General features: G+C 40.7%; 1 protein-coding gene across 2 annotated transcripts in view; it reads right to left on the bottom strand.

Moving 5' to 3' along the window:
- Smarcad1 (SWI/SNF-related, matrix-associated actin-dependent regulator of chromatin, subfamily a, containing DEAD/H box 1) overlaps nt 1–24,672 on the bottom strand; it is a 72,682-nt gene extending 48,010 nt beyond the window's left edge. Inside the window, exons 1-3 of one of the 2 annotated variants that reach the window (XM_028880754.2) lie at nt 24,271–24,672; nt 23,811–24,051; nt 3,816–3,990 (exon numbers count right to left, since the gene is read on the bottom strand). In XM_028880754.2, coding sequence (XP_028736587.1) covers nt 3,816–3,990; nt 23,811–24,000 — 365 coding nt within the window. In that variant the 5' untranslated portion in view covers nt 24,001–24,051; nt 24,271–24,672. The remainder of the gene's footprint in view (nt 1–3,815; nt 3,991–23,810; nt 24,052–24,270) is intronic. The other variant, XM_028880753.2, reaches the window with a different exon arrangement.
- Nucleotides 24,673–25,906: the final 1,234 nt, after the last annotated feature.

Raw genomic sequence — 25,906 nt, 5'->3', positions numbered from 1 at the left:
GGTATACTCTATATAAATGAATAAATTAGAAGGGTGAAATTTCTATATAGTAGAAAACTAATGAAAAGTTTAAGTTCTAGAATAAAAGTCAAAATACCCCATTTTATAATTAGCATTGCCAATGGAGGCAAGAATTATAGAATAAAAATGGAAATGGAGGCTGGAGAGATGGCTCAGTGGTTAAGAGCACTGCCTGCTCTTCCAGAGGACCTGGGTTCAATTCCCAACACCCACATGACAGCTCCCAACTGTCTGTAACTCCAGTTCCAGGGGACCTGACACCCATGGCAAAACACCAATGCATATAAAATAAAAAAGTTTAAAAAAAAAAAATGGAAAAAAAAAGATGACCAGACAGGAAGTATAGGCGGGACAAGGAGAGAGGAGAATTGGAGAAGCAGAAAGACACTACAGCCACCGCCAGGACAAGCAACACGTAAAGATGCCGGTAAGCCACAAGCCACATGGCAAAGTATAGATTTATAGAAATGGGTTAATTTAAGATATAAGAACAGTTAGCAAGAAGCCTGCCACGGCCATACAGTTTATAAGTAATATAAGCGTCTGAGTGATTATTTTATACGTGGATTGTGGGACTGAGGGGCTTGGTGGAACCTGGAGAGAAGCCCTCCTGCAACAAACAAATGGGTGTTACCCTATCTTGAAGACTCTCTCCAAAGACTGTTTAACCATTACAAAGGAAAAAAAGGGGGCGGTGGTGGCGCATGCCTTTAATCCCAGCACTTAGGAGGCAGAGGCAGGCAGATCTCTGTGAGTTTAAGGCCAGCCTAGTCTACAAAGCGAGTTCCAGGACAACTAGGACTATTATACAGAGAAACCCTATCTCAAAAAAAAAAAGGAAAAAATGGTAACTCCTTAGGAAAATTCAGCTCAGGCCAGAAAAAAACAAGAGCAAAGACTGGGACAAATAAATGGATACCATTCACTTCCTACAACATGATGAGTGCACAAGATCATTTCTGTGGTATTCCTCCCAGTAGATTTACATTTAATGATAAAGAGCAGGAAAATTCAAATTTAGAGACATTCTAAGAAAAGCTGACCTGTCACCTTTAAAAGTAGTTATAATGAAAAAACATGCTGAGAAACAGTTCATAGCAAATGAAATTAAAGAGATATGACAAACAAGCATAAGGATAAGGCAGAATTGCTAGGTGTTGGGGGCCAGCCTGGGATACAAAGTAAGTCCCAGGCTAGCATGAGCCACAACAGAGCGAGACCCTGTCTCAAAATATTAACAACAATAATAAATCAATCCACTGTATGATTCTGAGGGGAAAATGACTATAAAATCCTACTCAATTCATGGTCCAAGAGATGACTGCTAGCACTCCCAACTGCTTAACATGTCAATACAACATAAGTAACTTACGTTTGATTTAAGAAAGGGGGGGAAAAAAAAAAACTATGTTATTAAGTACAATGCTTAGTTGGGCTGATTTTTTTTTCCCAAAGATTTTCTTGCTGAAAATCTTTCTTGTTTACAAATCAGCATTTTGAATAGTTATACCATACTGTATTTACTATGTATTAAATTGCTTATTAAAGGAAATATGAAATCATCAGTGATTCTTCTTACAGAGAAGTTGGATATATTGTTTTTGCAACTTTTCCATAAACTTAAAGCTTTTCTAAAATAAAAAGTGGGGACTAGGAAAACTAATGCATTCATTTTTGTCAGGACTAAACATTAAGCTGTATGCGGTTTTCTATTTCAGAATAAGATGTTACTATGTATGGCTTTGTTCAGTTTAAGGTAAGACCTCATCTAACTGTCAGCAGGAAATTAATCTGACCTTTTGTTCCCTCTTGAAACACTTTCTTTGCTAGGATTCTAGAGGATCACATAACCTTTTTTTCCCCTAAGATTTATGTTTATGTGTACTGAGTATTTTGCCTACACGTATGAACATGCACTACATGCTTGACCAGTGCCCATGGAGAGCAGAAAAGGACCTCAGATCCCTTGGAATTTGAGTTGGAGCCACCATATAGGTGCTGGGAATAGAACCTGGGTCCTCTCTGTAAGAACAGTCAATGCTCTTAACCACTGAACCCTCTCTCCAACCCTGAGATCACATAACTGGTTGGCTGTAAGCTCACTGATCCTTTTTTTGTTTGTTTGTTTGTTTTTCTTGTTTTTCAGGCCAGGGTTTCTATATATAACAGCATAATGGCCCTGGCTGTTCTGGAATTCACTCTGTAGACCAGGCTGGCCTTGAACTCATAGAGATCCACTTGCCTCTGCCTACTGAGTGCTGGGATTAAAGGTGTGAGCCACTACTGCACGGCTCTGATTGATCCTTCTAAAGAGCCTTCTCTAGATATCATTTCACCTCCCTATTAACCAGAGCCCCGCTGGCTTACGTATTTTAATCTAGAGGCCCTGTCTTCTTCAGTTATACTTGTATCCTTTAATGACCTCATATGACAATGTGGCTTTAACTTTAACAGTCCAGTCACTCAGAAGTCAGGGATAGGAGGTCATGAGTTGAAGGCAACCAGAGCTACATGGACAAAACAAGAGCTTGGAATTTGACAGAACACTTGCCTAACATGAGCATGGTCCTGAGTTTGATCCCCAACACCAAATAAAGAGAGACAAAGATGCAATAGGTAGGTAAGTAGGTAGGCAGAGTAATAATACTCTAGACCCTAGAATTTGGATACCAACCTAGACTTCTCAGATGTTGAATATCCTCACTAACATCTCTACAGATGTTCAAGAGTTTTCTTGACACTATACATGTAAGACTTAATTGCTGACTTTCACTCTAAAGTCATTTCCCGATCATAACAAAGTCTTTTTTCTTGGTAAAGGGTAATTTCATCCTGTCACTTGCTCAGCCAAAAGTGATGGGGTGACTCCTTTCTCTCCAACCCATGAGAAATCAATGATCAAATTCTTTTTGTTCTACTTTCAAAGAATGTCTAGAATTTAACCACTTTTCACTTGCACAATTACTGAATGCATTTGAATCTCAAGTATTTTTTACTGAAAAGTAACAATAACATCTATGGTTCATCCATGTCCCCAGAATTACCAAAATCTTTTAAACATCCAAGATCACTGTACCTCTGCTCAATATTCTCTGTAGATTTTTCATCTCATCTATAATGAAAAATCAAGCCAGGATTGGTGGTATATGGCTAAACTCCTAGAACCCAGGAGGCTGAAACAGGAAGAGCCCTGCAAGTTAGAAACTAGCCTCTACTATACAAACCAACCTAGACACAGTATGAGACCATGTCAAAACAAAACACAAACAAAAGCAATAGAAGCCAAAAGACTATGATCCTAACATAAAAAAAGCCACCTCTACCATATCCTTTACATTGAAATCTTCACCTCATAACTTGCCTCCAGCTTTCCTTACAAACACTACGCAATTACCACCTCAGGGCCACTAAACATGTCATTCCCTCGGGTGTTTGCTCAGCACCATGTTCTCAATGAAGCTTTTCCATCTGTTCTTAAAAAACCCATATTAGGCAGTAATGGCGCACACCTTTAATCCCAGCACTCAAGAGGCAGAGCCAGGTGGATCTCTGTGAGTTCGAGGCCAGCCTGGGCTACAGAGTGAGTTCCAGGACAGGAGCCAAAGCTACACAAAGAAACCCTGTCTCGAAAAACCAAAAGAAAAAAAAATCATTTTCTAGAAAACAGAAGACAGAAAAAACAATAAAGATGCACACAAATAAAGACAAAAATAATTACACAAATATTTCAAATTACTTATCATTTCTGAAAACTCTTAACAGGTGCAAACATAGTTGACTGTTAAGTGGCTTACACTATAATGACTGTGTCTTTGTTGAATTTTTTTTCTTGAACTGTACTGGAACAATTTGGGGAAGCATCTTCACTATCAGAAGACAAATCAATATACTGTATTCCTCTTTGACTTTGGAAACATGATAAGCTTCCTTTTCTTTCATTGTCTGGAGGTTCTGGAACACTAGAATCTTCTGCAAAAGAAAAAAGAAGATATTCTGAGCAATTCCAAGGGAAATTCTTATTAATTACATTCATGTGCTATTATAAAATTCACCAATTCTATACATTGCTTCTGTTTTAAAACCAAAAAAAGTTTTCCACTGATGAAGAACAGGACAAGAAAAACTATGGCAATATGAAAAGATATGAAAAAAAAAACCCGAAGATTTTTTACAATACAACCAACATTTGCTTGAGGTCTTTCTCTCTTCCCAATTGTAAACCAATTGTAAACAAGAGATTTACAGTAAAAGCTTCAACTCCTTTGTGCAAATTTAGTGGCTTAGTTTTATCTTATTGACTGTAATCCCACAGATACAGCCATCTGATAACCTCAATTATCAAAGAGAAATAAAGAGTGAAGGGAACGGTACCTCAGAAACCCAGAAACCAAGGGAACTCCCAAAACTTCCAAAATCTTACTTCTAACCCATCATCATGTTCTGGGGTATTTAGTTTCTACCCAAACAATTCTCTTTATTTGTATATTTAATATATACATATATATATATATACACATTTATTATATATTTATTTATTTTATCTATTTATCTATCTATCTATTTATTTATTTATTTAAAAGTGTCGTTTAATAAACCTCAATCTGCTGTACCTAGGTTAATCCTGGAATTATTCTCTGCAGGAAGAAAAGAATGCAGCTTTACCTGAGTCAGGTACCAAAGCAATACAGGAACTCCTCAGGCTGCTAAGAGTGACAGCCTGGACCTGTGCCTCTGCCTCCACCACTGCTGACACTACTTTTCTTTGAGAAAAGGCCTTCCTAAACTCAAAATCTCTCTGCAACCACATGCTTTAGCTACCTAAGGGCTGGGATTACAAGGCATAAGCCAATATGCCTGTCTTTCCTATAACTTTATTAATATCATGTGTTAATCAGACATAATATAGCTTCATCACATTTTCACGCATACACATTTTCAACTATATCCACCAGCACCATCCCTCCCTTACCATTCCACTCCCACTGATCCCTTTCCTCTTTCCTGTCAGACACATTTCTATTGTCTTGTATGTTTTTGAAGACTGGTTTTCAATACCTATAGGAGAGTACCAGGAGGATCTGTTTACACCAAGCATAGGTACCTCATTAGAGGCTACTCCACAGAAGAAACTGTCACCCAGCAACCATTAACTGCATAATATGCTCTCAGAATAGTGAGGCTCTCTTGTCACCATTCAAAGAAAAAAAAGAATTACTAGTCAATTAGGGCTAGTATGAAATGACTGTGCCTCAAAGGTTAGCAAGAACTCCAAAGATTTCCCAAAACAGTTTTATGTTTCATTCATATTCATTGTTTCTCCAGTTAAACATCGTGGTGATTCTGGCTTTGAGTGTTATTAATAAAGCTGATCTAAACATTCAAAAGAAAATCTTAGAGTTAGAAAGAAGGCTCAGCAGTTAAGAGCATATACTATTACTGCAGAGAAACAGTTTGATTTCCAGCATCCAAATCAGGTGGCTTACACCCTCCTTCCTATAACTCTGTTCCGTGGGATCAGGTACTGCTGACCTTTGCCCTCATGTGCACAAAATCCCAGAGACACACATACATACACATAATTAAAAATAATTTTTAGGGGCTGGGGATTTAGCTCAGTGGTAGAATGCTTGCCTAGCAAGCAAAAGGCCCTGGGATTGGTCCTCAGCTCTGGAAAAAGAAAGAAGGAAGAAAGGAAGAAAAAGAAAGGAAGAAAGAAAAAGAAAGAAAGAAAGAGAGAGGGAGAAAAAAGAGAGAGAAAGGAAGAGAGAGAAAGAAAGAAAAAAAGAAAGAAAGAAAGAAAGAAAGAAAAAGAGAGAAAGAAAGAGAGAGAGAGAGCCGGGCGGTGGTGGCACACGCCTTTAATCCCAGCACTCGGGAGGCAGAGCCATGCGGATAGCTGTGAGTTCCAGGCCAGCCTGGGCTACCAAGTGAGCTCCAGGAAAGGCGCAAAGCTACGCAGAGAAACCCTGTCTCGAAAAACCAAAAAAAAAAAAAAAAAAAAAAAAAAAGAGAGAGAGAGAGAGAAAGAAAGAGAGGGAAAGAAAGAAAGAAAGAGAGAGAGAGAGAGAGAGAGAGAGAGAGAGAGAGAAAGAAAGAAACTTTTAAATCTCAAATAAAACAAACAAAACAATAAAAATTAATAACTGCTACCCCTCACTACTGATAGACTCAGGAAGAGAGGTAACCACCATATGACCCCACTAGCCTCCAATGGGGAGTTCTAATCAAATGGTCACACAGATGGTCCTGGCTGAACTAAATGGGTGACAGAACACAACCAACAGTCAAGAGTCTGGGAAAAGGTTGGTAGGGATGAGTGCATAGCAGTTGATAAGGCTGAGAGGTAGATGAGAAGGTGGGAGAGAGTAATCAGAATATATTATATACATGTATAAAACTGTCGAATAAAAAATGAATTTTTTAAAAATTTAAGTAATAGTAATTGGATTAACTACTTCCTAAGTCATTATCAAGCCCTCAACCATAATAAACAATAACCCTGTAGGACACACAGCAATTCACTATTTTGTAAATGAAACTGAAGTGAAGAATAAAAGAGCATCTCCTGGTACGTGCTAAGAAAGGAACAGCTCCAACCCCCATCTGGAAGTCTAAATGAGCAGTCTGAAACTCCAGAACCATGGTAACCATCGTTATACTCGTTCCTTTATTCTCCATGCAGTGGTAGGGAGTGAACACAGTGCCTCATACAGGAAAACTGCCTCAGAGCTCTATCTTAGCCCCAGCAATCATAAGGCACATGAACAATATATAATATATGTAAATCAAGTTAGCCAAATACTTCATTCATCTGTGGAAAAAAGTCATGCTTCAGTTGTTTTTCCAACCTTTGATTTCTTTGAGTAGTTCTTGATATTAAATCCAAACTTAACTGTTTCTTTCTCATATTTATTACAGCATACATGTGGAGGTCAGTGGAAAACATGGGAGACTTTTTCTCCTCCTATCATGAGGGTCCTGGTGAACCAAGGTCAGTCTTGACCTTAACCTTAAGAGCTATGTCAATGGCTTAACAGGTGGTCTCATCTAAAAGGTCAGATGCTTTATGGAATGTGTAACTATCTGACAAAACCATTGCATTATGTTACATTAAAATCACTGGCCCATTCTGCATTTTAATGCCTCATTTAATCCATGTATTATTCTGTAACATATGGCTTGGTCATTTAGAAAATACCAGCTGATTAATGTACATCTTCCAAATGTGAACATGTTACAGGAATTCCTGCAAAGTTCTGCAGCTGGTTTTTGCTGTGGAATAATTCTTCCGTACACTGTGAATATGTATTACTCTCATTGGTTAATAAAGAAACTGACTGGCGTATAGCAAGGCAGGATAAAGTTAGGCAGGACAATCAAACTTAGGATACCAGGATGAAGGGTGGAGTCAGACAGAGACACCAGCCAGCCACTGAGAAAACAGGATGTATAGAAAATGAGGTACGCGGGTTGTGCACACGCCATCCAGCACTCGAGCAGAGCAGCGATCTCGTGAGTCAAGCAGCTGTACAATAGCCAGAAAGCAAAGTAACAAGAAATTAAAAAAAAAAAAAGAAAATGAGGTTACAAGCCAAGAGTCACGAGGCGAAACACAAATAAGAAATGTGGGTTAATTTTAAGTGTAAGAGATAGCAAATAACACACCTGAGCTATTATTGGCTAAGCATTTATAGGTCACATTAAGCCTCTGAGTAGTTATTTGGGAACTGGAGGGCAGTAGCAAATTTCTGACTACATAGGGTGTTCCCACCCAGTGGGGCCATAATTTCCATGTAAAACCTGACCAAAGCTTAAAAAGGGATTCTAGACACACAAGAATGGAGTCAAGCATGGCTTCTTGGTAGCAGCATTTTTTCAGTTGGGCTCTTTTTGCTGGCAGTAAGGAGAGGCACGGCTCCTCTAAGAGAGGGCTTTATGGTATGATGCTAGAGACAAAAATGGGCAGCTCTTTTAAGAGGTCCTACTACCAAACACTTAAATGGTGTTTATGAGCAGTGGACAGCATGCTACTTGGTGGCAGCATTTACCCAACAGCTTCCCAGAATTGGGGCAGTAAGCATGACTCTCCCTGGTACCTCGATCATGAAGCTAGGCTCTCAAGAAACCAAGCCAGGCACAGCCAGCTGCCAATTTGGCAGCTATTTTACTTCTAGCCAGACTACTTAGCAGTTTAAAAGCTCATATAGTCAGAAAAAGATAAAGATATGCAGTAAAGACAGATTCAGATGAGGAAAAAAAAAAACAAACTCTGAATGATTCACAGTGTGTTTAAAAATAAACATGGGCTTCAGAGAGAGAAAAGAAAGAACATGTACAATCATAGATTTAAAAAAATATAGTTTTAAAATAATAAAATAAAGTCCAAGAAAAATGTCACGTAAAGAAGGAAATACACAGAGAGTCTGGATCCTGTATGTTACTGTGTTGTCTCTGATTTTTTTTTTTTTTTTGGTTGCTAAGAGACAATGCATTATGAAAACTGCTAGATTCAACCAACCTATATATTTTAAAAATATCTTGACTTCAAAATTTAGGTCAAAAATGTGTGCTACTTTGGGGGAGTGGTTTTACTTTTATTTCCACAGGAAATAAAAGGTTGTAGATTCATTCAAAGTTAAAGATGATCATGTTTGATCAAGGAAGACACACTGAAAATCCTGTCTATAAAAATAGAAATAAACCTAAAAGAATTACAAGACATGTGATATATATTTTACCTGCTCAAACACATTAAAACCAAAAAAAATCACCTTTGACTTGTGTATAATGCCCAATCTATACTTGTACTAATGCAGATATGCAAGTTACCTTTAAAAGTTTCAGAGTAAGGAGACCAGACACCAATGAAAATGGATGGCCCAGTGATCCAGCATCCAAAACAGCTTCCAGGAGGCTGACTGAGATGATTCAGCCTCATAGAATACTACATCCAAGACCTAACACCTATCCTGATTTTCTCAAGGTTCCTCCAAAAATTACCAGATGCCCCAATCAACAGGAAGTAGTCTCGAAAACTATGTCCATATTCCTAAAAAATGGGTTATGAATATTTATTATCATTTAAGGGGATTGTTTACAAGTTGTTAATGGATATGGTCAGAAAAAAAAAAGCTGAACAAGAGAGATTAGATTCAGGGATCTCATTCTAAAAAGGAAAGAGGGTAATTCAGAAATGATAGGATAAAAGGGTAGATTACTAAATCTACTCTAACCCAAAATACAATTATTAAACTTAAAATTTTTACATTGGCATGGATTTGCTTTATTAATACAAATTTAAAGTTAATTTTGTTATACTGTGTGTGTGTGTGTGTGTGTGTGTGTGTGTGTGTGTGTATTTCTACTCTTGTTCAGGGTGTTGTGCTTACGTAGCTCATTTAAAAATGTATAATTAAGTGGGGCAGCAGTGACACATGCCTTTAATACCAGCACTCAGGAGGCAATGCCAGGCGGATCTCTATGAGTTCGAGGCCAGCCTGGTCTACAGCTCGAGATCCAGGACAGGCACCAAAAACTACACTGAGAAACCCTGTCTTGAAAAACCAAAATGTGTGTGTGTGTGTGTGTGTGTGTGTGTGTGTGTGTATAATTAAGAAATACAGATTAACAGTCATCTATAATAGTCAAACTTAAGTCATGGTAGGTATGTTTTCAAGGTCATACACAAATATATTTAGATAGAAGGTCTTCAAACACTTCAAAGACAATGGCATTTAATATGTTTAATAACCTAAGGCTTTTCATGACAGTGAGACATGTCTGCTCCTGGCAGCACCAATCTACTCCAGAGGAGATGATAGGCATCGAAGAAACTCCATATGGAGTTTGCTTTCTTTGTGGAATGAGCCATTAGGGCAAGAAACTGCCCTTGCCTCAATTGCTGACAATACACTGTCCAAATTGCACCAGCAGGATGCAAGGAAGGCAACTGCCAAACTTTGCCAAGACAAGTAGGACAGTTAGTTCTTCAGAATTTCCTGCTTCACAACAAAGTCTGTCAGATAAGCTAGGCCTGTAGGCCAGAGTTGGATACCCCAAAGTTACAGAGGAACTTTGGCTGACTGTCCAGGCAGCAAGATGTCCCTATCATTAGGTAACATTTCACTCTTCTGGGGTTTCTGATGGAGTTTTCCTTAGTTATGATAAAAGGTAAATTAGATACAAAACTCTGAACTCACAAAGTTAAATGATAAGAGTATCTAATTTTGCCAAATACAAATAAACTAGATATTGTAACTAATTTTTACTTAACTATTTTGCTATATACAGTTTTACTATGTTAAGGTGAAAACCTTCCATTTTAATTAGACAAAAAGTGAGAAATGTTATGGAATAATCCTTCTGTACATTATGAATATGTATTACTCTCATTGCTTAATAAAGAAGCTGACTGACCTATAGAAAGGCAGGACGTAGTTAGGCAGGACAATCAAACTGAGGATACTGGGATGAAGAAGGCAGAGTCAGAGGGAGAAGCCAGCCAGGTGCTGAGGAAGGAAGATGTATAGAAATTGAGGTAAAAAGCCACGATTCATATGGCGAAGCACATAAGAAATATAGATTAATGCAAGTGAAAGAGTTAGCTAGAAAGATGCCTGAGCTATTGGCTGAGCATTTATAAATAATATTAAGCCTCTGAATGGTTATTTGAACTGGCGGGCAGGAGAAAAATATGCAACTACAGGTTTGACTCCAGAATGTTAGGACCTGGCTTTGATTTGCCTTTTGTGACTGCTACCTTTTGTGTCCAGTACCTTCTGTTTGAAGTATGTAAATCTTATCTAAGAGTTTCCTAAAGGTTCAAAGTCTAAGCAAAATTTGGTTATAGGAGGACTCAGCAAATTGAGATGTTCTGTGGCTAGGAATTGCTTTGGCATTTGTCTCTTTAGGAGCTTCAGATAAGAGGTCTTAGTTTACAGAAACTGACTTGCTAAAAGGTGTAAACTGAATAAAGGAGCACTTGGCTAAGCTATAGGAATCAATTCACCAGAGGCTTGACTCTCCTTAGGCCACAAAAGACTAAAATTCATCCTAGAATGCCTATGTTTCTTCTTTCCAGGGACCCACATGAGCCCAACACCTGACAGATACATATATATAATATTATCAATATCTCTAGTAATTTCAATCTAAGTATTTGGATGCTATCAAACTCAGAGCTGTGTATACTAGTAGATTAGCAATCCAAAGTTGTAGCTTTCCTTTGGAAAGTAAGATACTCTATATTGACAAGCCTTGTGTAGTTTTCCTGGATATCACTTTGATGATACTGAGAAACCCTGCCAAATACCTAAGTTTATATAAGTTAGTCAGCCATCATTCCTTCAAATAAAATGTGGCTGAACATTGTGGTAGATGTCTGTTTCCCCAACATTCAGTAGGCAGGGTCAGTCAGACTGCCAATGAGTAGCAAGCCAGCCAAGGTTACAAAGTGAGACCATGCCTCCAAAAGCCAAATAAGTGACCAATTAACTGAAAACAAATATCCCACTGCTCTTCTCTCTGTCTGTCTCTCTCTCTTTTGGTTTTTCGAGACAGGGTTTCTCTGTATAGCTTTGTGCCTTTCGTGGATCTCGCTCTGTAGACCAGGCTGGCCTCGAACTCAGAGATCTGCCTGACTCTGCCTCCCAAGGGCTAGGATTAAAGGTATGCGCCGCTGCCACTGCTGCCACCACCACCACCACCCAGCTATTTCTTTAAAGACATTTTAAGTAAATTGTGTATTTACAAACAGTTTGAAGCCTTGCACTAACTCACAGCTGAATGCCTTTTGTGCCTTCTGTGTTCAAGGCACCTTATCATTAGATAGAGAATACAAAAGGTTCCGGACAGAAGGCAAGTTATTGTTCAACTTGCCCTTAAAGAAAAATAATGACACAAGAATCACATACACAAATTACAAGAGATGTAATAAAAGAAGACTAAACAAAATGCTAAATCAATGAGGGAAAACAAGCTATTTTTCCCCACCAAAAAAAAAAAAGTAAAATGGCTTTTTAAAAGCAGACTATATCATTACCAAAAGTAACAGGAGCCAATAACATTAGCTTATAAGTTTTCCACAAGCAGTATGCACAAGCAAACCCAACTTTTAAACTCTCTTATGCCCATTCTCATATCTGAATAATGAACCAGAGTAAGAGTTCTAAGAGTTCAGGTGAAACAGGGTATGATGGGGATCAAAACATTTGGGGGGGGGTGGTGGTGGAAACAAGAGGTTAGAGAGTTCAAGGTCATCATCAGCTATGTAATGGGTTTGTCTCAAGCCAGAGAAACAAGAGACCCTGTCTCAAAAAAGGTTCATGCCTGCATTAGGTTGGTCTTTTCTTTTGTTGAAGAGTAGGGAGGTTCAGACAGGTCTTGTTATGTGGCTATATAGCACAAACTGTCTGAGAACTTGACATTCTCTTGCTACAGCCTCCCAAAGGCTGAGTTTGATTTTTGTATTTTTAAGTGGCCCAACACCAAGGCTCAGGCGAAAACAAATAAATCACTACTGGAATATTAAACATTCAGAGCTAATTTAAATTACCCTTGTAATCCATAAACAAAGCTTCTATCAACATAGAATGGAAAAGAATCTTTACATCCATGAGGTAGATTTCTTGAAGCTGGCAAATTCTCAATGTATAATCATAGATATTGCTCTAACATGACAATTTATTTACAAGACAACTTCCTGTAATATCAGTTAAACCATGTATTTGTCCTTCTAAACGAACAAACAGGACTGGTGAGATGGCCCATAGATGGACAGTATTTGCTGTCCCAGTCTGGTGACATGAGGTAGAACCCATATCAAAGTGTAAAGAGAAACAAGTCCACAAAATTGTCTTCTGACTCACATATGCACACATGCACATGTGCAACCTTTCCTCACCATACAGACAGATGATAGATGATAGAGATAGATAGATAGATAGATAGATAGATAGATAGATAGATAGATAGACAGATAGACAGATAGACAGACAGAGGTAGATAAAATAATATATATGTAGAGGAAGACAAACAGAAGTTAGACATGCACCAGTATGGTGACACAAGCTTGTAATATTAGAACTTGGGGAAAAGATACAAGAGATTTAAGGACAGTCTTGTTTCATGTGTTTGAAACTAACCTTAGTAACATAAAATCATGCACCAAAAAGTCAAAAACCAAACAAACAAACAAGCTAGGGAAATGGCTCAGCAGTTAAAAGTAGTTGCTACTGTAGAGGACCCACGTTTAGTTCACAGCACCCACATAGGCAGCTTACAACCAACAACTACAGCTCTAGACTGTTCAAAGCCCTCTTCTGGCACCTGCATGCAAATGGTGCATGTACATACACTTCAGTACACACACACACACACACACACACACACACACACACACACACACACAATTTTCTAAAAATAACCCCAGCACAATTAGAGGTTGACGCAGGAAGATCTTAAGCTTAAGGCCAGGCTGGTATATACAGTAAAGCCTTGTCAAAATACCAAAATAGACAAAAGGACAACTAGAATGTAAAAAACGATCCACTGTAAAACTGGACCATCTTAATTTGAATGATATAATAGGAAAATCAGGGCTGGAGAGATGGCTCAGTGGTTAAGGACACTGGCTGCTCTTCCAGAGGACCTGGGTTCAATTCCCAGCACCCAATTGACAGCTCACAACTGTCTGTAATTCCAGTTTTAAGGAATCCTAAACCCTCAGACATATATGCAGGCAAAACACTAGTTTTTATATATGCACACAAAAAATTAAAAAAATAAATCATTAAAAAAAGAATATTTATGCCAGGCAGTGGTGGCGCACGCCTTTAATCCCAGCACTCGGGAGGCAGAGCCAGGCAGATCTTTGTGAGTTCGAGGCCAGCCTGGTCTACAGAGCGAGATCCAGGAAAGGCACCAAAGCTACACAGAGAAACCCTGTCTTAAAAAACAAACAAACAAAAAGAATATTTAAAAAAAATAGGAAAATCATTTTATTACAATAATTTCTAGTAGATAACTCGCATGCTCTCTCTGTGGGGAAAGCTTTAGGAAAAAAATTGATGAATACACTAAATACAGGATTGAAAAGCCATTTCTAATATCATGTTCCAAGATGAAATGTGAGTAAAGAATCACTTCAAGTTTAAGCCAAAGGAGGAAAAAAAAATGAGTAAAAGGCTGATAAACAGCTAAATGGTAAAGTGCTTGTCTAGCACGTGCAAAGCCCGATGTTCTATCCTCATCATGGAAAAGGAAAACATTAAGCCTATGAGAGGAACTTGATCACAGAATATCATTAATAAAAACGTAACTGGGAAATCTCAGTCAATACTAATAACAAAATTCACCAAAACTGCAGTATGTGTAAGACAGTCAAAAGCACAAAGGTTAACACCTCAAGTCTCAGGAAAGCAAAGAACACAAAAATAAGTTAAGACACAGAACAGGCTTAAAAATGTCTGTGACTGGACCCCACTGTAAGGCAGTTTAGATTGTCAAGCTAACACACTGACTGTAACCTCAAGACCTACAAACACTAACTTAAAACAGAAATGTTACAGTGGCCGTGGTGGCACATGCCTTTAATCCCAGCACTTAGGAAGCAGAGGCAGATGGATATTTTGAGTTAGAGAGTTCCAGGATAGCCAAGGCTAAACAGAGAAAGAAAGAAACAAACAAAAAGTTACACCAAGAATTAATTTTATGACAAAAATACTTGTACTCCATAGTTTGAAACCCCCTTATGAATTAATAAGATGGAGCTCCTTTGAGGTAGCAAATCCACATTAGGGGACAAAGGAGCTATATGCTTTGAAGCGCTGTACCTGGAGAACTCTGTTGTCTTGGACCCCTTGGCATACAAATGTACAAGAACATGGCATCCTCATGTAACCCAAGGTGACTGAGAATGACCTCAACTCTGCTCCTACTGCTAACCTGAGCCATAACCCCAGCTTTTTAAAGTATTTAATGGAGAAACTTGAATCTGTTCCAGTTTCTCGTTTTTCTCATTAAAAAATGGCTTCTGAAGCTGGGTGTAATGGTGAAGGCCTTTCACACCATCACTCAAGGTAGCAACAGGGGGGATCTCTATCAGTTTGAGACCTACCTGGTCCACCTAGTGAGTTCCAGGACAGCCAGAACTACATAGCAAGACCCTATCTACAAAGAAATAAAAATAAAAACATAGTCAAATAATGGCTTATGGGGAAGTAAAGATGGCTCAGCAGTTACAAGCACTGGCTACTCTTGACCGAGGGCCAAGTAATTCGAGAAATCCACAGGAGTCTGCTTATGGAGTATTAGGGAATTTATTAGGATATAAATTGAGGAAATACACTCAGGAATACAGAACTAAGTAGACAGCTTAATTTGTCCTCTGATCTGGCCGGGACCAAATTCACCTGGCGGTCCGCAGGAAACGGAGAAGGGGCCTCAGGACCCATCTTCTCACTTTCAAGAGGTCACATGCAAACGGCAAGAAGTACCGCCTCCTTCGGCCTGTACAGCCCAAGGTCATGGGAGGAGCAAATACCACTACAGCCAAGGTTCAATTCCCAGCATCTCACTACTGCCACTCCAACTGAAGGAGACCCAATTTCTGCTTCTGGGCTCCACAGCACAGGCACACATGTGGTGCAAAGGCATACATATAGGCAAAACACACATATACATACAATCATTTCTAATTATTTAAAAATTGGTTTTCTTTTTCTTTTTTGTGTTGTGGATGGAAAAGAAAATGCTTAGTGGGTGCATATGGGCCTGGACATTCTTATTTTTAATGTGTATGAGTGTTTGCCTGTATATACATATGTATAGCATATATCTGGTGCTCGAAGAGGCCAGAAGAGGGTATACAATATCCCTTGGAACTGGTTATCATTCAGGTACTTGGAATCCAGGTTCTCTCCAAGAGCAACATGCTCTTAACCACTGAGCCATCACTTCAGCCCTTGAACTTTCTTATCCCTAGTACATAAAATGGGGGGGGGGAGTCAGAAGAGGATGAAACTGTGACTTGAAATCAAATATGCCATCTTGCTGTGCTGTTGTGCACACTGTGACTGAAAACAAAAAGAATGACAAACAGTTTTGAGTACATTGTTTTATTTAGCAGAGTACATAAAATTCCACTCTTAGGAATGCTAGGTCAGCCGGATGGTGGTGGTGCACACCTTTAATCCCAGCACGCGGGAGGCAGAGGCATTCGGATCTCTGTGAGTTCCAGGCCAGCCTGGGCTACAGAGTGAGTTCCAGGAAAGGCACAAAGCTACACAGAGAAATCCTGTCTCAAATAACCAAAATAAATAAATAAATAGGGCTGGAGAGATGGCTCAGCAGTTAACAGCACTGACTGCCCTTCCAGAGGACCCAGGTTCAATTCCCAGAACCCACAATGACAGCTCTCAACTGTTTGTAATTCCAGTTCCAGGGGACCCAACACCCATGGCAAAAACACCAATGCACATAAAATATAACAAAATTGTTTCTTAATGGCCAGGCAGTGGTGACGTACGCCTTTAATCCCAGCACTCGGGAGGCAGAGCCAGGCGGATCTCTGTGAGTTCGAGGCCAGCCTGGTCTACAGATCGAGATCCAGGACAGGCACCAAAACAACACAGAGAAACCCTGTCTCAAAAACAAACAAAACAGGGGGGGGCGGACACGGGGGGGGGGGGGGGGGGGACGACGACACGGGACTACAGGTCCATCTGTGTGTTAGATCTCCTCACTCCAAAGCAGTGAGTAACCTAAGTCTAACCTTCATCCTCTATCCATAAACCACACAGCAGATGTTAATTGCTGTGTTGTGAAAGAAAATATCTAGTGAATATTTTACCAGCTGTAAATTATATTCAGGGTTTTTTTTTCCTTTTTTTCTTTTTTTGGTTTTTTGAGACAGGGTTTCTCTGTAGCTTTGCGCCTTTCCTGGGACTCACTTGGTAGTCCAGGCTGGCCTCGAACTCACAGAGATCCGCCTGGCTCTGCCTCCCAAGTGCTGTGATTAAAGGCATGTGCCACCACCGCCCGGCAGGTTTTGGTTTTCTAAAGTTAAAAGTAAAAAAATAAGTAGTGCATATTAGTTGACGCTAAATTAAATATTTTCTTCTCCTCAAGCTCCTACAGCCTTGGTAGAAATTAATTACATCTTAAGGCTACAAAGAGAATCTCAATAAGGTTGGTGGACTGACACAATATACATGACATAATTCATATATGAAAATATTATAGCAAACCCCACTTATACAGTTCTATCAACTACAATTAAATTGCAGCAAGTATTTTTAAAATGCAAACATAATTTCAGACACTTGGAAATTTTAATTACAAAATCCATAGAAATCACTTTTTAACAACTTTCAAGTCAAAGAGAGGGAAAGAAACACATTCAATTCTAGAACATATATGTATGTGTAAACATTAGAAGAATTAAAATAAACTAGTGAACTGATAGATTAGAAAAACAGACTATTGACCTCAGAATCAAACATCTAAGACCTTAGAAATGAGGATAATACATTAAGTGGATGCTAACTGGTAAATACTGAGCTGAGGAAAAAGTCATCACCCTTTATTTCTAGATGAGATTTAAAGTTAAAAATCAATGTATACCGATTCATACTCTGAAGGTTGGTTATTATCAAAAATACAAAATCAGCAAGATATTGTGACTCACACATGTAATTCCAACACTCAGAAGGCAGAGGTAAGAAGATTGTAATGAGCCCGGCCTAAACTACAAAGCTCTCAAAAACAAAACTTAAAACCATTTTTCTTCCCCCAAAACAAGCTGCAACAGAATTGAAAATAACTCAGGTTGCAGCTCAGTAGTATTGTATACAGTCAACCCACATAAACTCTGGATTCAATTCCTAGCGTGCATGCACATACATACACATACACATACACACACACACACACACACACACACACACACACACACACAGAGTAAAATTTTATAATTAAAAAAAATGAAAGTGAAAAAACTGGAATCCATGTACTGGAGGTAGGAATGTTAAGTGGTACAGCCACTGTGGTATAGTATAGCAGTTCTTCAAAAAGCAATGAAAGCAGAGACACCAAAGAAATAGATATGCACATACCCATGTTCATAGCACATGGGTCACAATTTGAAAACCAACCCAGTTATCCACTGACAGATGTAACAAAGAATGAAATATGATTTTGCTAATAAAAACTAGGAAATTCTGGAGCTGGAGAGATGGCTCAGCAGTTGAGACCACTGGCTGTTCTTCCAAAGGATCAGAGTTAGAGTCCCAGTACCCACCCTGTAGCTCTGTTAACTCCAGTTCCATGTTATATGATGCCCTCTTCTGGTCTACTCAGTCACAGCATACACATGGTGCAGACATACATCCCAGCAAAACACCCATACACCTAAAATAAATCATTTAAAAAAATTAATGAAATTCTGATATATACTATAATTTGGATGAACCAAAAGGACATTACGCTAATCAAAAAGACCAGCAATGTAGCCGGCAGTGGTGGCGCACGTCTTTAATCCCAGCACTCATGGGAGGCAGAGCCAGGCGGATCTCTGTGAGTTCAAGGCCAGCCTGGGCTACCAAGTGAGCTCCAGGAAAGGCACAAAGCTATGCAGAGAAACCCTGTCTCGAAAAACCAAAAAAAAAAAAAAAAAAAGACCAGCAATGTATGACTCTAATGAGGTACACAGTGTAATAAAATTAAGAGAGAAGAGTAGAAGGTAGTTTTCAGGGAGCAGTTACCAGTGTTTCAAGATGAGCAAACTTCTACAGAGTGTTTGCAAAATTATGCAAATGCACTAGACCAAATGTGTCATGAACACTAAACTATACTTTTTGTTACTGTAGTTTTTTGAGACAAGGTTTCTCTGTGTAGCCCTTGGCTATCCTGGAACTTGATCTGTTCACCAGGCTGGCCTCAAACTCAGAGATCCACCTGCCCCTGCCTTCTGAATACAATACCACCACCACCTGGCTACTTAAATTATACTTTTAAAAAACAGTAAAGATGTTTGGGTGTAGTGGCACATGCCTTTGGCAGAGCATTTGCCTAGCATTTCTAAAGTTCTGGGTTCATTCTGCATAATAAATTAAATAAATCAATCAAGACCTACTAATTAACTGAACACCTTCAAATCCAAAAGCTAAGAATGCTTATGAAGCCATCTATGTAGCTCAGTGTTAAGTGCTTGTGTATCAAACATAAGGCCATGGAGAGGAAGGGACAGAAGAAAGAGGTGGAGAGGGGGAAGGGAAAGAGGAAGAAAACATGCCTATACACACAATTAAGTAAATAAATATATAAATGTTTAGAAAAAAAGATAAGGATTGTTAAAAGGTCTATAATCCCAGCACTTGGGAGGTGTAGGCAGGATGATTGAGAAATTCAAAGTCAATCTTAACTTGAACTCAAGGCCAGCCTGGTCTACAATTCCAGGGCAGCCAGGGCTATATATAGACCCTGTCTCAAACAAAAACAAAGGATAAGAAAAAAAAAAAAAAAATAAGATTGGAGCTACAGAGATAGCTCAATGGTTAAAAGCACACACTGTTCTCCAAGAAGATCCAAGTTCAAGTCTCAGCAAGTACATCAGGCAGCTCACAAGCACCTACCATTCTAGTTCCAGTGTGATCTGATACCTCTGGCCTCTGCGAGTACCTGCTCGCTCGCTCACTCGCTCGCGCTCTCTCTCTCTCTCACTCGCTCTCTCTCTCTCTCTCACACATCTCTCTCTCTCTCTCTCTCTCTCTCTCTCTCTCTCTCTCACACACACACACACACACACACACACACACACACACACACAGAGATGATGATGGTTCTTTAAAAAAAGTTAAGCAAAACCACATTCTGATTAGAAAAGGCAATTCAACCCAATCCTTTTGTTTTGCTTCAATTTTGACAGTGCTGGGGACCAAACCTCATGCATGCTAGGCAAGTATGCTAATAGTGAGCTTCACCCTCAGCCCTGGAAGAAGCAATTAAATTTTTCATATATTAAAAAAGGAGGGACCGGGCGGTGGTGGCGCACGCCTTTAATCCCAGCACTCGGGAGGCAGAGGCAGGTGGATCTCTGTGAGTTCAGGCAGCCGGCTACAATGAGTTCAGAAAGCGCAAATACCAGAAAACCCTGTCTGGAAAAAAAAAAAAAAAACCGAAGTGGGGAAATAGCTGAGAGGTTAAAAGGGCTTACTGTTTTTTCAATTCCCACCCCCACATGAGGCTAATATACACATAAACTCCAGCTCCAGATGATTCAATGCCCTCTTCTGGCTTCTGTAGACATTAGGCATACTCATGATGCACATACATATATGTAGGCAAAACATAAAAAATAAAAACAAACCCTTTTAAAGAGGTTAGTGAGACAGCTTAGCAGATGAAGGAGCAAATTTAAATCTCAGGACCCACATAGAAGAGAGCCAACCCCAGCAAATTGTACTCTGACATCCAAACACATGCTCATACAGCCCCCAACAATATTTTTTTAAGTTTAAAAAACAAAGAACAAAATAAAATACATACATATTAGCAGCACTGATAAATAACTAAAACATTGCACTGAAATCTAGTTTACAAAGTGTTTTTACTTTCAGAGATGAGACTTAAAAAAGTCTCACCCAATGCCTACTGAATTAAAATGAAGCTGAGGCTTCTATGCACACAAAATGATCTACCTACATCCAATTCTTTCTCAACCCAATGAAGCCTGAAACCTGAAGCCTAGTGTGGGAGCCCATAGCTCTGCTCTGAGCAACCAGAAAGCATGTATGTCAGAGACAGGAACATTACATGTACAAGCTCAACCTCAGCTACACAAAATATGCTGTCCCAAAAATAAATAATAAACAGCAGGATGGGATAGCACACACCTGCCTTTAATCCCAGTAGAGGCAGGCAGATCTGACCTGTGAGGCCAGCTTGGTCTACACAGTGAGTTTCGGGCCAGCTAAAGGCTATCTTAAACCAGCCTGGGCTATCTTAAAAAATTGAGTGTTTAGCTGGGTGTGGTTGTGTACGCCTTTAATCCCAGCACTGGGGAGGCAGAGTCAGTGGGATCTCTGGGTTCCAGGACAGTCAGGGCTACACAGAGAAACTCTGTCTAGAAAAAAAAAAGGGGGGGGGGTAATAACTACTGGAAAATTACCAGGATACCAGACATTAACTACATATGTATATACAACATTTTCATGCAATTCAAAATATAAAATAGTAAACAAAAATGTTAGTTCTGTGCTTAAAATTCTTCCAGTTAGATCAAAGCCTTTGGAAATCTGACTCTTAATCTATCAAGTTTCAATTACATCAAAGTCTTTTAAAAAAGGTTATCCTGCTTACTAGGAGTGTTGCCCAACACACTTGTAATCCCAGCACATGGGAGGCTGAAGCAGTGAAAGGCCAGTTTCCACTACCTATCAATTCAAGGCCAACCTGGGCTTCATTAAGACCCTGTCTAAAAAAATAAAATAAAAGGTTATTTTAAGGATAACCAGCCAATGTTACATTCTGGTAAGAGTGGCAAACAAAAAGATAAAAAGATACAGAGATGTCTTACTTAGGGTTTGATTGCTGTGATGAAAGACCATGACCAAAAAGCAAGTTGTGGAGGACAGGGTTTATTTGGCTTAGAGTTCCACATAGCTGTTCCTTAATAAAGGAAGCCATGACAAGAACTCAAACAGGACAGGGAACTGGAGGTAGGAGTTAAAGCAGGAGCCATGGAAGGGTGCTGCTAACTGAGTTGCTCCTCATGGTTTGCTCATCTGCTTTCTTTCTTTTTTTTAGTTCTTCAGGACAGGGTTTCTCTGTGTAACAGCCCTAGCTGTCCTGGAACTAGCTTTGTAGATAAGCTGTCTGTGAACTCAGAGATCTGCCTGCCTCTGCCTCCCAAGTGCTGGGATTAAAGGCGTGCACCACCACTGCCCAGGTCAACCTGCTTTCTTATAGAATTTAGGACTATCAGCCCTATCAGTTCACACAATGGCTGGGCTTTCCCCCATTAATCACTAAATTAAAAAAAAAAAAAAATCTTGCCTACAGCCTGGTCTACAGCATTTTCTTAACTGAGTTTCCTTCCTCTCACATGACTTCAGCTTGTGTCTAGTTGACATAAAACTATCCAGTACAATGGTCGAAAATACATGCTCTCAATCTTTCTGGCCACACTAATTTAAAAGCTTTTGAAATACTGTTTGTCATTAGAAATAAGTTTTTGAAACAGAAACTAAAGCTTCTAACATTACCATCACATTCATAAGAAACTAATATAACCAGGTGATGGTGGCACTTGCCTTGGGAGGCAGAGTCAGGAAGATCTCTGAGTTCCGGGACAGCCTGGTCTACAGAGCATGTTCCAAGAACAGCCAGAGCTACACAGAGAAGGTCTATCTCAAAAAACACAAAAAAGAAAGGAAGGAGAGAAGCAAGGAAGAAACTGTCTAGTATGATTGTGGCTTGTTCTCAGAAACAAGAATGTTTGAATTTGTAATAGATTCTACTAAGTCTCTTAAATCTTAACCTCCATGAGTCTCCTTTACAAAAATTTGACATTTATCTTATAGGATTAAGTGTCATAATGAGAAGCATTCACCACTATACCTAAAAAAATTAGTATTCAGATGCCAGGCGGTGGTGATGCACGCCTTTAATCCCAGCACTGGAGAGGCAGAGGCAGGCGGATCTCTGTGAGTTCAAGGCCAGCCTGGTCTCCAAAGCGAGTTCCAGGAAAGGCGCAAAGCTGTACAGAGAAACCCTGTCTCGAAAAACCAAAAAAAAAAGTGCTTGCCCTATAAACCTGGCAACCTGAGTTCCACCCAGAGAACCACGATGTAGAGAAAAACTTCTCAAATTGTCCTCTGACCTCCACAACATGCTATGTGAATTACATCTTTGTTCCAAAATTTTTCATTTTGGACTTACTCTCCTCAGTTGCTTGTCCCAAACCATCTGCAACAACTGGCTTAAAATGGTCATTCACCAAGAGTAATAACAAATACTACTCAAGTGAATTCTAGATTATTTCAAGAAGTCAGTTGGAAGCAGTACTTAATCTTTAGCTGGACATAGACATTATCTTTAGGCCTCTGATGCTCTAGTTCAGAGAGGCCATCAGAAGTGGGTCCGGCCTGTAACCATGGCTGCAATCCCAGCACTGGAGGGCGTGAGGCATGGGTACTGCTTTATGTTCACTGCCACACTGGTCTACAGAATGAGTAGCAAGCAGCACTGGAATACACAGCAAGAACCCAGTTTCAAAAAGCCAGAAGATGCCAGATGTGGTGTGACACGCGGCTGTGATCCCAGCACTCGGGAGGCAGAGACGGGAGGATCACAAATTCAAAGCCGCCCAGTCTACATCGTGAGTTTCACAGCAGCTCAAAGCTACACAATCAGATCCTGTCTCAAACAACAAGGGGCAGGGGAAAAAAAAAACCTAAACGAGTATTAGAATGAATGAAAACCTGTAATCAAATTAACAGCCTCGAGGCCTAGCACACGACAGGTCGGACTACACTGCTCTCTGAGTAGCCATTCTGACCTAACCCTGGGCTTTCCGCGTCCATCGTTGCGCTGTATTCCAAGAACTCCTACAAGTGATACAACAATGGAGGTATGCTCGGTTGGCAGGTGTCGGTGCCTATGGCGGCACCAGTGCTGGCTGTGCTTCAAAGGGCAAAAATCAGAGACAACGTATCAAGCTGTGTAATATTACGAATTCCTCGGGCCTGTCACCTTTGGATGCTCGATCAGTTTGCAACATTGTAACTCACCTGTTTTTTCAGTTACATCTGAGTCTGGCGTGTTTGCCCTGCTAACTTCCCCTTCAGCATTCTCCTCTTCAGCACTAAGAGAAATTGGTGATGAAGGACCAGGCTGGGAGGGCTGAGGGGATGCTTCGGGAGCTTCCTCAATCTTATTCCTTTTCTCAAAGCGAAAACGGTCCAAGTTGAAAAGATTCATATTGATAGAAACCACCTCCCTGAGGGGGGCTGGCAGCTTTCAATGAACTAGCTGCAGGGAGGGAAAAAAAAAGGGGGGGGGAGGAGGCCGTGAAAACAAGGAAGCACACAAAGCCACCACACTTGGCTCGGAGAGAAAGGGGGACCGCACAGACGCCGGGGCCCGGTTCCGGCTGCGCTTTGTTAGGCCCTACGGAGGCGGCGGGCGGGCGTCCCTGCCCGATGCCCGTCGCGCCCCCGCGCCGTCGCCCCGACCCCTCGCGGTCCTCACCCGGGCCGCAGAGGCGCGCGCCCGCCTTCCCGCCGCGTCGCCCGAACCCAGCCCAGCGCCGCCGCCTCCTCACAGCCCGCCAGGCCCGCGCCTCCGCCGCGGGGACACAAAGGGCCGAGCGGGAGCGGCGCTGCGCCCGGAAGTAGACGCGGCGAGGCCCCGGCTGGGAGGAAGCCCACAGGCCGGCGCGCCGCCGCCGCCGCGCGCCGCCGAGGGGAGCCCGCCCGCCGGGCCGCCCGACCGCCCGCCCGACCGCACTTACAGCTTCACAAGCGCCGCGTTGTAACAAAGGTGGAAAAGAACAAAATAATTCCTGGCGGGAGGCGACGGTAGCCCGGCCGGGACCTTCCTAGACAGCGCGGAGCAAGCCACCGAGCGCGCAGTGATGACGCAACACGCAGCCCAGGCCTTGGGCTTCCAAGCGCGGCGTGGTCAGAAAAATGTCTGAGCGCGCTGTTGTCATGGTAACTCGTATCTACCTCCGCTAGGTTCGAGGCGCGTGATTGTTCCTTGGTTCCATTCCTCCACGCTAGCTACTGCGCCAGTAGAACAATAGCAGCACAATGGTAACAAATGGCGTCGGGATGCATAATTAACATGTAGTTTGTCTGCTGTGTTCCACAATGTCAGATATGCAATGCAATTTTTCACTAGAATTGTGTTTGTCGTTTTGGACCTGACAGTGTTTTAGCTGGGTACCCTCCTTCATTACAAGATAGTTTACAAAAAAAAGAAAAAAAAAAAAAAAGCTGAGGCCTGCTAGCGAGATGACTAAACCCGGAAATGCACTTGCTACTAAGCTTGATGAACCTGAGTTCGATCACCCAGACCCATATTGGGAAAGGAGAGAACCAGTTGCAAAAGGTGTCCTCTGGCTTCCACGTGATCGTAGCCCCATCACCGGACCCCACCCTGTAAGGTTTCCTTACGTCTACCCTACTATCCTACTATACTAGGAACTTGCTTCTACTGTGTACATCACCCTTTGGGTGACACACACGAGCCATACCCAAACAAAGGCAGTTGCGGTAAAATAATAGCACATTCCAGATGGCCTAAACAAGAGGAAGCATTTTCTCACAGATCTTCAGTACACTGTGAAATTATTTCATGGAGCAGATCTATTCCAAGCCTCTCTTCTGGGCTTGCAGGTGCCATCCCCATGTGGCTACACCTTACCTCTGCCCTGGTCCACATTTCTCCTCCTAATGAGAACATGACTTGTACTGGACAAGGGCCCATAGTAGTTACTTCGTTTTAACTTAATTACCTCTCTAAAGACCCTATCTCTAAATGTGGTCACATTCTGAATTAACTGGGACTCAGGACTCCACATACAGATGTTTTGAGAGCAACTAATAGCAGGCAGGAAGAAACAACAGATATCTTAATGAGTAAATAGGACAGTTACTCTTTAATGCAACTCAGAAATGTCAAACGGCTTTCAGTGTGCACTAAAGTTTTGTCCATACACCAGAGTTCAGATTGTGAATGGCCAACAGGATGCTTTTGGTTTAGCAGTCTTGGTTTAAGTAAAATTGGCTTATAGTGAAGTAAATATCTTTTAAAATGTATTATTTATTTTACAACCTGACCACAGTTTCCCCTCCCTCCTTTTCTCCCTCCTCCCTGCATT

This window comes from Peromyscus leucopus, chromosome 3 (assembly GCF_004664715.2).
Source record: "Peromyscus leucopus breed LL Stock chromosome 3, UCI_PerLeu_2.1, whole genome shotgun sequence".
Taxonomy (NCBI): domain Eukaryota; kingdom Metazoa; phylum Chordata; class Mammalia; order Rodentia; family Cricetidae; genus Peromyscus; species Peromyscus leucopus.
Note: the sequence above shows the minus strand (reverse complement) of the source record. Positions and strands in the feature narration are given on the sequence as shown.